Genomic DNA, 14,345 nt, shown 5'->3' with positions numbered 1-14,345 from the left:
TATTTTCCCCATGCTATAGGGGGAAATGTCTAGTTCATCTATTTTGCTCATAAAAGTAAATGAGATACTTGAGAACCAAGAACAAGAAGTTGGTTAAATTTCTTAAGTAATTCATATAAATGGAAGTAGAACCTAAGTCTTTTGTTCCACGGTTCAGTTCTGTGCCATGTCCATTGGTCTAAGTATTTAATCCATGAAGTTTAAATAAAACTATAAATGTACATGTCCAGAATTCTATATTCCTTTCACTGAATCTTTTCGGGAAGAATAGCACTCTTCTTTTTGGGAAATGTTGGACTGTTGGTTTACAAAACAGTACAATATTATCAGGCAATACACTGCAGAGGGGGTTGTGTTGTACTGGAGTTTGATTTACCCTGCTTAAACAGCGGATTCTCTAACCAAAGTATCCATGGGCAAGAAGACGTGGTTTTATTTGCTTTCCAAAGCTGTATCACAGAGCTAATAGGCAGACTGTAGCTCTTTACAGCTATAAGGTCTTGCCCATTATTTATTATTATTTCAGTAGTTTTTGATCTTTCTTGCATACTTGATGTGGTAAGGTGTCTACATCAAAACAGTGGATCCACATAAGAAAATAATTCTAATTTCTACATATTGTTGAATAGCATCCTTAAATGATTTGAATTTTCTATTAATAAATGTGTTTGGTATCCATGTTTAGCTGTTACAGGGTAGGTCACCCAAGCCCAGCAAGTGGGAACTTCACATGGGCAGTGGTGGCGACATGGCTGAACTGGTCAGCGGGGGCTGTGATGATGAAGATGGTTGCAGGGGATCAGGAAGTGGAGAAGTCAAGAGGACACTGAAAGTCACAGACTGTAAGTGTATGATTCTAACACCACTTCTGAAGCATGGATTTGGAGACATGATTAAGGAAAATTATTACTATGAATATAAAGAAATAATGGTAGTGAATTCAGAAAAATGCAAGAGGAATTGGAAGTGAAAATAAACCCATTTTTTTTAGTTATTCAGGACATGCATTCTTGGGGTTTTTGTTTCTTTTTAACTAATGACTTTAAATGGAAATGATATTTTTCTGTGAAAAACTAGTGAATGACCATCAGTTCTGAGAATTCATAGTTTTAAAGTGGAATAGTCTATAGGGTGTGAAATAGCTAGTATGGTGGGCAGTAAATGTATCTTGGTGAAACCAGGATGTGTGAGCCCTACTAAATACTAACATTCTGCAATTTTATTATATTATCATGCCATTAGATAAATTTTATTAGGTTTTCATGTTCAAATTACAAAGAAACTGGTTAAATATATGGTTAGTTATGGTGAGAAACTACTTGGGTTTAACTCCTATGAACTGGTTCTTCCAAAAAAGATCTCACCAATTATTCACATTGTTTTGATCATGTGGGTTTAAAAACCATTTTTGGTATTGCTGGACTGGTCACTATTACAAATGATAAAACTACCAAATAACAACAACCAAAAAAATCACCAGATGAATTCCCTTTCCTTGTCTTCACATACAAAATGAGGAAGATAGGCTCTTCATTGTTATGTGCATGTATATGTTCACACAGGCAAGACAACCAAAGTTATCAACTGAGAAAGAAGTGTGAAAGTTAAGATACCCAGAGCAGCTAACTTTCAACTATTCACTTAATTCAGGTCATACCAAAGGGGATTACTTTATACAGTAATCTTCTGGATCTGTGCAGCCCTATCTGGAGGCTGGCCTGATAGTCTCCCTCTAAATCACAAAGGGCTGCTTTGGACCTGTTAGAAATGTCTTTTCATGACTTTGGTGGGAGAAGAATTCATTTACTTTTCAGTTCTCTTGTAGTAAATTTAGAACACTACCAACGCTTCAAGCATCAATACCCCATTCCTTCTAGGATTTTGTTTTGTAAGGCTAAAGGAATGGAAGCTGAAAGGGGTACAAAATCAAGACAATGTAAAGGTACATGTTTTCCTGTTAGAAACAGTAATAAATTTAACATAGAAAGTAAAGAGACGGGGTTTAGTACACTGGAGTAGCAATTGAACAAATGACCACAAAATTCTTTGATGTATTAACACAATTTTCTAGTGCAGATTACACATCTTCTACTCTTGTAGGAGCAGTAGGGATATGTGTTCTTGTTATTGGTACTAATATCATTTATCAGATTGATTTCTCTTGTTTTTCTATCTTTTGTTGTTTCGGCCAAAAAAAAGGAAGACAAAGCAAATGAAAAAGGTTTTCATTAGGAAAAGAATATTTTTACTAAGAGTTAAAATGCCCTCCATCGTATTTTGGAATTATGATACATATCTATTAGCATAATATTAAATAATCTTTCATTTTCACTTGATCTTGAGTACTTATATGTACCATAATTTCCTTTCCATTTGAATATTAGCAGGATTTTAAGGCATTAAAAATTATTATGCAAAATAGCTTAGGTTAAAATTTTTTCTGTAAATTGCATGTGTGTGTGTGTGTGTGTGTGTGGAATTAGCATTTTAATAGGGATTTTTCACTCCTGAAGTTATTTATAAGCTCAAGAACTTGCTATGTATTAATAGATAATCTTTTTGGCTTATTTCACAAGAGGAGTAGAGACAGTGGAGGATATTCAACTACTAATAGTTTTCTTACAAAACCATGCTTGTCAAGGTGACAAGAATGAATTTTTTACTTTAAAACTGTGTTTTCAATTACTGCTGAGATGGACAGGTATGGTACAAGCAACTATCCATCAGAATTGGGGAAATGTAAGAAATAGATGGTTTTCAGCAACTCCAGGCAAACATTAAAAAAAAAAATCCACATCTGCTGTAAGTGGGTTGCCTATCATGTTTCTAAGGGTTTATAGCTGTTGCCTTTCAATTTTTAATAAGTGGTTAGGAACCTACTGTGGATAGCCTGCTGAAATAAAGAGGGACATGCTAAGTAGCAAAGCGTAGGTCACATTTCTATTTTTATAAAGCACTGTAATAGTTTACCTGTGTTTGGCTCGTTAGATATATTGCTAAAGCATTTTATGATATAGTTTTAGGTGGCCTTAATGACTTAAAAATATTGTGCTCTAGAAAGTTTATCAAGGTGTCATTTGTGTTAAGAATTTGAAATGCACCATTATTTCTTCCTTACACTTACGTTTATTCTTTATAAGATACAAGTAGAACATAGTTCATTTGTCACTTCAAAACGTCTGATTAAAAATAATTATCCATGTATGTTTTTATTTATAGCTATATATAGTTACAAGGAATAATAGTAATACTGTGTCTTGTAAATTTAATGATTTTGCTCCATTTATGCAAATGTTCAAAGTTGGTAAATATCTTACTGACCAACACTTGAACTGATTTTCTGTTTCTGTTTTGGTTAATGTTTATTTCAGACAAGAGGGATTTATATATTTCAGTGTGCAATGTTTTACCACCAAAATATTTATGTACCTCTTAGGTATCATTTTGTTTTCGTCATCGATGTTATCAAATGATTTACAAATATTTAGCTTTTAAAACTATCTCTATTTATATCATACCTGTTGGCTATGATTCAATGTGAACTGATGTATTTATAATAAAAAACATCTACACTATGTAATGTTCACTCTTAGGAAACTGAAAATACTTTCTTATTTTAGTAGAGTGGTTTAAAAATCCTAATATTACAGAAATTTTTTTCTATATTTTTATTTCATCGAATTTGGCTTATAAATGTAGGTATGGTTATTTCACTAGTACCTTGGAATAGCAGGGTTGGAATGGCTTTGAACTTTCATTTCCCTTCATCTTGGACACTTGCCATCCTTTCAAAGTAGCTAAGGGATGGTAGGTTTTAAATGCCAGTGGAAGAAACAAGTTCTGTTCTTGTAGCCATGAAGAGCAAAACTATACTCACTACCATCAATACTTTTCAACTCTTTGACTATTCTTATATCCCCAAATTCTGTTATTTTCAACTGTTATAAAACAAACCAAAGTGCCACTAAAGAGAGGCGATAGCAAAACTATCCACGTGTAGTTTTTTTGTTTTGTTTTGTTTTTTTGTTTTTTTTGTTTTTTGTTTTTTTGCGGTACGTGGGCCTCTCACTGTTGTAGCCTCTCCCGTTGCGGAGCACAGGCTCCAGACGCATAGGCTCAGCGGCCATGGCTCACGGGCCTAGCCGCTCCGCGGCATGTGGGATCCTCCCGGACCAGGGCACGAACCCGTGTCCCCTGCATCGGCAGGCGGACTCTCAACCACTGCGCCACCAGGGAAGCCCCACGTGTAGTTTTGAAAATCTGCAGTAGCACTGCTTTCAATTCTTATGTGATGTTATGATTTAAATTGCAGTAACTCCGATTTTAACAAAAACAAAGAAAAAAAAAAGTGTTAGCCGTGGTGTTCTTTTTTTTTTTTTTTTGCGGTACGCAGGCCTCTCACTGCTGTGGCCTCTCCCGTTGCAGAGCACAGGCTCCGGACGCGCAGGCTCAGCAGCCATGGCTCATGGGCCCAGCCGCTCCGCGGCATATGGAATCTTCCCGGACCAGGGCATGAACCCGTGTCCCCTGCATCAGCAGGCAGACTCTCAACCACTGCTCCACCAGGGAAGCCCTGAACATTTTGATCTATGTTTTGCAAGTGTCTAATACTGAAGGGTCATGATAAAACCATAGAGAAATGCACAAGGAAACACATCCTGATCCTGTTCAATGTTCAAAGTTGTGAACACTTTGAAATTGTCATCTACCACAGTTTTTACACTACTTATGAAAATTATACTAAAGACAAATGAAATATATATCTAAGATAAATATATTTTAATTAGTATATGATCATTATGAATATTATTCTGATTATACATTTCCATTTTGGTTTCTAAATAATTGAGACATACTGCCTGCTTGCTGTTTTGTTAACAAGATTGTGTAATAGAATCAGGCTACCTGCTGAGTCATCTAAAATCATCTTTCATCCTCTTTACTACTATATATCACAGTCATGCATTTAAATAATAGAACTGAAATAAAAGAATTTGTCCTTGAATGCCTAAGGAATGATTTTCATTGCTTTGGCTTAGACACAGAACTGATGTTAAATCACTGAGGTGAGAAGGGGAGACATTAATTAAAGCTTAAGGAGCCTCCTAGCATGCATTCTGGATCAACCAGCTATTCTGTAAATCTCGTAACTAAATCTATACCACACCAGAGGACATCGAATAAAGAAATTATGGTCTCTGTTGACTAGCACAATGCTAAGTATGACTGTGTGATCAATATAGAGAGTCAAAAATGAAAATTTAAGAAAATATCCTCAGATACATTAGATCATGACTTGCCCAAAGTCATGTAGCTGTCAGTATAACCAGAAACAAACCATATTTGTATATAACCATATCCAGGTCTATTTTTTACATCATTTTGTTGCAAATAAACAGAATGATTATTGAAATTGCAATATTACCCTTCAGTGAGGATAAATGGATAAAATGCAGAAACAGGTTAGGTATATTTTTAGCTCTTTAATCACTTCATTACCTCTAATTGTGTAGAAAGAGTAATTTCATATAGGTTTTTGACGGATTAAGTGCTCATCTAACTGTAAATAATTAAATAATAGAGCACGTGATCTGGGCTCAGAGGTTCTCACAGCCTCTTGTCATACAAATCATGTGGGATTCTTGGTAAGAATACGAGCATCATACAGGAGGTCTTATGTGGCGCATTCCTTATGTGTTCCCAGATGATTACTGCTGGTCTTAGGACTATACTATGAGGAGCAAAAATGTATGCCCTTCTTCATTGCATCCCTTCTTTATTAGCATCTCTAAAATGAGTTTCTATTAAAGGAGCATGAACAGTTTTTTTTTTTACATCTTTATTGGAGTATAATTGCTTTACAATGTTGTGTTAGTTTCTGCTGTATTACAAACTGAATCAGCTATATGTATACATATATCCCCATATCTCCACCTTCTTGCGTCTCCCTCCCACCCTCCCTATCCCACCCATCCAGGTGGTCACAAACCACCGAGCTGATCTCCCTGTGCTATGCGACTACTTCCCACTAGCTATCTATTTTACATTTGGTAGTGTATATATGTCCATGCCACTCTCTCCCTTTGTCACAGCTTACCCTTCCCCCCCGCCCCTGTCAAGTCCATTCTCTATGCCTGCATCTTCATTTTTGTCCTGCCCCTAGGTTCTTCAGAACCATGTTTTTTTTTTAGATTCCATATATATGTGTTAGTATACAGTATTTGTTTTTCTCTTTCTGACTTATTTCACTCTGTATGACAGACTCTAGGTCCATCCACCGCACTACAAATAACGCAATTTCATTTCTTTTTATGGCTGAGTAATATTCCATTGTATATATGTGCCACATCGTCTTTATCCATTCGTCTGTCAATAGGCATTTAGGTTGCTTTCATGACCTGGCTATTGTAAATAGTGCTGCAATGAACATTGGGGTGCATGTGTCTTTTTGAATTATGGTTTTCTCTGGGTATATGCCCAGTAGTGGGATTGCTGGGTCATATGGCAATTCTATTGTAGTTTTTTAAGGAACCTCCATACTGTTCTCCACAGTGGCTGTATCAATTTACATTCCCACCAACAGTGCAAGCGTGTTCCCTCTTCTCCACACCCTCTCCAGCATTTATTGCTTGTAGATTTTTTGATGATGGCCATCCTGACTGGTGTGAGGTGATACCTCATTGTGGTTTTGATTTTCATTTCTCTAATGATTAGTGATGTTGAGCATCCTTTCCTGTGTTTGTTGGCAATATGTGTATCTTCTTTGGAGAAATGTTTATTTAGGTCTTCTGCCCATTTTTGGATTGGTTTGTTTGTTTTATTGTTATTGAGCTGCATGTATAATTTTAAGATTAATCCTTTGTCTGGTGCTTTGTAAATATTTTCTCGCATTTTGAGGTTCATCTTTTTGTTTTATTTATGGCCTCCTTTGTTGTGCAAAGGCTTTTAAGTTTAATTAGGTCCCATTTGTTTATTTTTGTTTTTATTTCCATTTCTCTAAGAGGTGGGTCAAAAAGGATCTTGCTGTGATTTATGTCATGGAGTGTTCTGCCTATGTTTTCCTCTAAGAGTTTTATAGTGTCTGGCCTTACATTTAGGTCTTTAATCCATTTTGAGGTTTTTTTTTTGTATGGTGTTAAGGAGTGTTCTAATTTCATTCTTTACATGTACTTCATTCCTTTACAAATCTGTCCAGTGTTCCCAGCACCACTTATTGAAGAGGCTGTCTGTTCTCCATTGTATATTCTTGCCTCCTTTATCAAAAATAAGGTGACCATGTGGTTTATCTCTGGGCTTTCTATCCTGTTCTATTGGTCTATGTTTCTGTTTTTGTGCCAGTATCATACTGTCTTGATTACTTTAGCTTTGTAGTATAGTCTGAAGTCAGGGAGCCTGATTCCTCCAGCTCTGTTTTTCTTTCTCAAGATTGCTTTGGATATTCAGGGTCTTTTGTGTTTCCATACAAATTGTAAATTTTTTTGCTCTAGTTCTGTGAAAATGCCTTTGGTAGGTTGATAGGGGTTGCAATGAATCTGTGGATTGCTTTGGGTAGTATAGTCATTTTCACAATGTTGATTCTTCCAATGCAAAAACATGGTATATCTCTCCATCTGTTTGTGTCACCTTTGATTTCTTTCATCAGTGTCTTATAGTTTTCCACATACAAGTCTTTTGTCTCTTTAGGTAGGTTTATTCCTGGGTGCTTTACTCTTTTTGTTGCAATGGTAAATGGGAGTGTTTCCTTAATTTTTCTTTCAGATTTTTCATTGTTAATGTATAGGAATGCAAGATATTTCTGTGCATTAATTTTGTATCCAAATTCATTGATTAGCTCTAGTAGTTTTCTGGTAGCATCTTTAGGATTATCTATGTATAGTACTGTGTCATCTGAAAACAGTGACAGTTTTACTTCTTCTTTTCTGGTTTGGGTTCCTTTTATTTCTTTTTCTTCTCTGATTGCTGTGGCTAAAACTTCCAAAACTATGTTGAATAATAGTGGTGAGAGTGAGCACCCTTGTCTTGTTCCTGATCTTAGAGGGAATGGTTTCAGTTTTTCACCATTGAGAATGATGTTGACTGTGAGTTTGTCATATATGCCCTCTATTATGTTGAAGTAGGTTCCCTCTATGCCCACTTTCTAGAGAGTTTTTATCATAAATGGGTGTTGAATTTTGTTGAAAGCTTTTTCTGCATCTATTGATATTATCATATGGTTTTTATCCTTCAGTTTGTTAATATGGTGTATCACATTGATTTGTGTATATTGAAGAATCCTTGCATTCCTGGGATAAACCCCACTTGATCATGTTGTATGATCCTTTTAATATGCTGTTGGATTTTGTTTGCTAGTATTTTGTTGAACATTTTTGCATCTATGTTCATCAGTAATATTGGCCTGTAGTTTTCTTTTTTTGTGACATCTTTGTCTGGTTTTGTTTTCAGGGTGATGGTGGCCTCATAGAATGAGTTTGGGAGTGTTCCTTCCTCTTAAAGCAGCACGAACTCTTATAAAACACTGTCTACATTTATAAATTAGCATTACAAGAAAGCATCATAGGCACCAGGACATTAAGGACTATAACAGTTAGGCTGGTAATGGTGGCTTACCCTATATGATTTTTGGTAGCAGTCTCAGTTTGACTTTTCAGCTTTGAGTTTACTTTCTTTTTTTAATTTTTATTGGATTATAGTCGATTTACAATGTTGTGTTAGTTTCAGGTGTACAGCAAAGTGAGTCACTTTATGACACCAAAGGAAAGGCACTTCCATCTTTTCTTAGGGTCTGAAGGCGTCAGATTACACTGGCTTAAAGAAAACTTCATCTTGAAAGAGTACCTGAGTTATCTCAGCAGAAATGTTTCATCTTCATCAGCTCCTCCAGATTGAAATGAACACTAAAGAAATATCTTGCACTTTCCCTTTATCACGTTACATTCCAACAGAGAGAAATCAAAGTTTCATGTGAACTAACAGAGAGGAGAGAGGGTATCGAAATGGTACATCTGGAAAACACTCTTTAGAGAAGACAGGAAAAGGGCAATCTGGAAGCAAATAACATTTGACTGCAGTGTTTATGAGAAAGTGGCATTGGACAGGGTGGACACATTATTTGGTTTCAGCAATTGACAATAGGGAGGGGAAGGTACACTGTGAAGAGCAAACTCCATGAACAAAGACACAGTGGGGTGGGGAGAGGGGGTAAGGAGCATGCTCACAGAGGAACAAAGTTATTCAAATTGTTTGAAAAAATATTGGAAGTCTAAAAATGGATTAGAAATGTTACAACGGTTTTGAGTTCCAGAGTGAGAAGTTTGTATGTAATTTGGTAGGCCAAAAGGAACCATTAAAAGTTTTTCTGTGCGGTCATTTTGTTTCGGTATGCAGTTATTTGTACTAGCAATACAGTGAACTGATTAAGAGAAGAAACATGTACAAATAACATACATCTTGCACAAGTAACTTACCACTTACCTTGCACAAATAATTGTTCTATGCCTGAATTTCCTTGAGATGGGGATAGTAACAGTACTCTCCAAGAAGCATCCTTGTGAGGATTAAATGACTTCATCTATAGACAGCATTACCGTAATGCCCAGCCCACCCCCACCCACTGAAACAAAAAAATAGTTCAGTGAAATACATAAAAAGTTTTCTTAATTGCTTCCATGAACTAGCAAGAAGAGAGGAATCTTCCATAAAACTAGGTGAAATCATAACAATAATGTAGAGATAAAGATAAATGTAGAGATAGAGATACAGATATAGTGACACACACATGCACACATACAGTTTAAGCGAAATAATAAAGTAAATTTTTATCTACCCCTCCTCCCAGTTCAAGAACAGAATATTTCCATACGTCTCTGAAAACAGACCACTCTGGGAGTTTACAGTGATCATAAGCAATATCTTGCTGGATTTTTCTGGGGTTTGTACTTTATTATAAATGGAATTATATAGTCTTTGTTGTTACACAGTGTGTTCCTTTTGCTTCAGTGTTAAACTTTTGAGGTTCACCTATGTTGGGTGTATATCTACTAATTCATTTTCACCAAAGTATCATATTCTAATTATGAATATACACACCCACTTATTTATTTTATTGTTGATGGATATCGAAGTTGATTTCAGTTTTTGAATATTGTGAATAATGTTGCTATAAACTGTCTTAAACCATCCTGATGATATCTCTTAATGCTCATGTGTAAGAGGCTCTGCAGTGTATACCTAGAAGTAGCATGACAGAGAAACAAAGCAGAGTATGCATAAGTTTCACTTAAGCTTTACTGGGAAATGTCAAACTTTGTTACTGGTTAACAAAGTGATTGTGTCAATTTATATTCTCACCAGCAAAAATGAAAAGTTCATCTTGCTCCCCATTTTTGCAAAAACTTTTTTTTCCACTCCCACTACTTTTATATATCTGTCCAAAGGATGGAAGTGGACAATATTTTATTCTATATTAGTTCCTATTCTCTTAATTGTACTTTTTTCATAAGTATATGAGATTCCTCATATACTTCCTCACCTGAAATTTCTTTTATATCAATAGCCTTTTTCTCTTCTACAGGGTTATTTATCTTCTTTGACAAATGTTCTCTGGACAAAGGTCAACTTCAGTGATCCGCTTACCTATTCTGGTTATGACCTTCAAGAAAGGCAGGATAGATTCTTGAATTTTTCTTTTTATTTAACCAGTTTCAAGAAAATGAATTCCTTGTCTTTCTCAGAAGGTGACCAATTCTTTTAATTTTTTAAAGTATCGTTTTGAACTAAGTTTCAGAAACATTTGTAATGCTTATTGAAGTCCAGATTGTCCCACATTTTGCCAATTGATGCTTCTTGCATTTGACTCTTGAGTCCTTTTGACATGATCCTCAAAGTCTTGGCTAGTTTCATTACTTATAGTATAACAAGGAATTCCAAGCTGAGCTTGTACATTATCTGTCTTAGATACGGAGTCAGTCATTTTTACATGACCCCTTTATTTGTTTTATTATAAAACGGTTTTTCATGAGCACAGTCTGGGCACAAGGCATGATCCTCAAAGGTACAGGTCATAATAGAAATAAATATCTCATAATTACTCGTTTGCTTTAGTCTACATTAGATGTACCATATTATAATAATACTAAAAATACCCCTACCAATTATGATTACTAAAATCAGTTACATTTTTGCCTATTTTATCATATTCTATCCCCATTTTATGGTGATAATAGATATAGATATTAATGTATATCAGACAGCCCTATGGATATATATATATATATATGTATATATACAGATATACGTATCTATCTATATACATATATATAGATACATATATATATATATATTTATATACCTGTATTTCCTTGGCAAGAAACTATATCAATATAATACAGATACAGATATATTTAGGTCACCTACTATATCCACTAACTATCTATTTGATGCTTACTACTAGTTCTTATGTCAAAGTTTCTCTAGTGCATTTCTTAAGAAGAACTGATGAGGAAAACATTTTACAAGTTTTTACTTGGTGATAAGAGTTTGTACCCCTTTTACATGAAAGTCGATTTTGCTAGCTAGAAGAATGCAGGCTCACATTTTCTTTCTTTGCATTTCTTCACTATACACTGATGTCTATTCTGGCAGAAAGCATTACTGGCAAAATGTCTATGTTCTAATTTTCTTCCCTTTACAAGCAACATATTCTTTTTTCTTTCTTTCTTTTTTTTACCCTTTCAGTGCCCAGCAATTTGTTTTCTTTTTTTTTTTAACTGCAGTAATTTTAGAATATAGAATATAGCTTTCTGGGTAGTTTTAAGTGGACCCTCTCAGTAACATGGTATACTTTTAAAATAAGTAATACCAAATCTTTTTTTAGCACACTTTTGCTGAATTATAGTTATAAGTAATTTTTCTCTTCCCTTGTTTTGATTTTCCTCTTCAGAAGCACCTATTGTACATTTGTTGAATTGTATTTGCTTATTTTCAGTATATTCTCCAATACCTCTTATCTATTCTTAAATTTATTTTTGATTTTTTAAATCCACCTCCATTTCACTTTCTGTTTCTCTTAAGGTATGAATAGCGATTTTCTTTTACTGTTACACTGCCTCTAGATTTTATTTATTTTTAAATGAATTTTTCTTCATTTTTTTTGACGTCTCTAACTTCATTTCTGAATTTTTAAAGTTCTGACTTATTTAGTGTCTTGTATCCTTTTCTTGATAACTTTTAGCTCATTTAAAATGGTATGTGAAATTTCGGGTCTGGTTTTCTGGTGTGCTTTCACTGTTTGTAGAGATGATAGTAGAATACTATTTAACTTTGTATGAAATTTGGTCTTGATCCTTTTCTGTTGCTTATTTTTACATAAATTTAAATTCCCTAAAATTTTAGAAGGAGGCTTGGTTCAGACATATTTTCTAAATTTACTGAATTTCTAGTCCTATTATTTTCACGTAGTGTTAAATAATGTATGTGGTGGTTTGTTTTCTGAGATATTCTGGCTCTGTTCCCTCCCCTGTATTTACCCATCTCTTTTCTTCCCTAATTCTCCATTGTCCTTATCCTGTTAATTCTGAATTCTTCTAGTAGTTTCTCTTCTGTGTGGACCCTGAATGTTAAGGAAGACTTGCCAGATTAGTTTTGGGAGTTAAAAAGGTTTCAGAGACTCCAGACCCTGTAGTTTTATGTCAGCGTCCTTAAACTCAACCCCTATTAAGAGTGAGCAAAGAATCTCCCGTTCTCTGCTGTTTTCAGACTGATTTCTAGTGAATACCTGTTGGCTATTTGCATTCTTCTGTTTTCAAGTGTGTAACTTGCTCTGTTTCTTCCCACTGCTTTCTCCTGCACACATGGTGATAGCATGTAGGTTTTGTGGCTATTAGTAATTTGTCCTCACTCATTTGTTTGTTGAGGTTCATGAGGGTAACTCATGAGATGGGTTGGAAGTGGCATTTATGTGATTTTGATTTTACTAATTGTTCTGCCTGTTTGATGTAAGAATTTGGGAGTTTCCAAGTTATGCTACAACCATACTGCCAGCTTCCCCAGACCTTCCGGATCATTTAAAATGTTTAAGAAAACAGTGATGCTCTTGTTTCTCTTTGTTTTTCTAAGGAGAAGAGACCATTTCAGTGTTGAGAGCTTATGAGTAGTTGAACAATAGCTTTTAGTTATTTGTCATTTCAGACAGCCCATTTCAGTTCTTCTCGGAACACCCAGATACTTTTGACCAAATTAAACAACTTTGTTGTCTCTCATATCTTAGTGAAATGAGTGGAGGTACTTAATTCTTCTATCTTTCTTAAGACATATACTTTAAAAATTTAAGAAATTGTTATGGCTATCGGGCTGGTTATTTATCTGTTGTGTTTCGGCTCTAGGTAACCTTTTAAATTGTTCTGTGATTATGCAAACTGCATTTCCCAAACTCTGAACTAAATTCTTAAACTACTTGAGATCTATAAATCATATTTCCCAGATTATCTTGCCAGCCAGTATACTGTTATTTTTCTGCCAATGGGGTATACTAAAAGAAGATCAAAAGAAGGGAGAGGGGAAAATACATCCTGTTTCCAGTTCTTAACAAGATTACATCAACAGCATAGTGTCAATCCCCTGCCTCCAGGTACTTTTAGCATTTACAGTAGCAACTATGTTATACTCCTTAAAGGGACCTGTGCCAGCTCACTTTGCTTCGATTGATAATCTGACACCAGCAATGTGGTGCCCATGGACGTCTGAACGTCATCCAAGAAGATCTATACTCTCATTGTCCATCCTGAGAAGTAAAATTCTCTTTCATTGCCCAGGTTCTGGTTATTCTACCTCCTGTCCTTCAACCCTAAGAATGGGAGCTACTCCCCATGATTACCAATATCTATGGTCTTCTTCAACACCCTCTTTTTGCTTCACTAACCTTTAAATAGCTATATACTAATTTTTGGTATTATATATCTCTAAAATATCTAGCATACTTCCTGTTCTGTTGATTGGATCCTGATACCGCTGGTCTTAACTGCATAAAGTTAGAATCAAAACAAAATATTATCTGAAAACCAATTAAGACTTTCCTCCTTGTTTTCAAGGGGATAAAATCCTTACAATTCTCTCTAGATGTATATTCTACCATGTAGGTGAACACCTGTTTTACCATTTCCTCCCAAATCCCAGAGTAAAATAATCATATAGAAAGATAGGAGAGTTAATCTATTTATGCTTGGGCATATAGAACAGAGAGCAAGAGGAAATAGCGGTCTTCTGGTTGAGAAGTACTCTAGGGATCAGCTCTGGAACCACTGAGTCTTTGTTTTAATTTGACATGGTGCCTGATCCACCTGAGGTAATTT

At 35.1% G+C, this 14,345-nt stretch overlaps 1 protein-coding gene across 1 annotated transcript in view; it reads left to right on the top strand.

The window, feature by feature from the left end:
* Window positions 1-14,345, top strand: part of GPC5 (glypican 5) — a 1,357,540-nt gene that overhangs the window by 651,618 nt on the left and 691,577 nt on the right. Inside the window, exon 7 of the mRNA XM_067713048.1 lies at window positions 686-842. Coding sequence (XP_067569149.1) covers window positions 686-842 — 157 coding nt within the window. The remainder of the gene's footprint in view (window positions 1-685; window positions 843-14,345) is intronic.

This window comes from Pseudorca crassidens, chromosome 18, assembly GCF_039906515.1.
Source record: "Pseudorca crassidens isolate mPseCra1 chromosome 18, mPseCra1.hap1, whole genome shotgun sequence".
Classification (NCBI taxonomy): domain Eukaryota; kingdom Metazoa; phylum Chordata; class Mammalia; order Artiodactyla; family Delphinidae; genus Pseudorca; species Pseudorca crassidens.
This window is presented reverse-complemented; position numbering and strand designations above follow the sequence as displayed.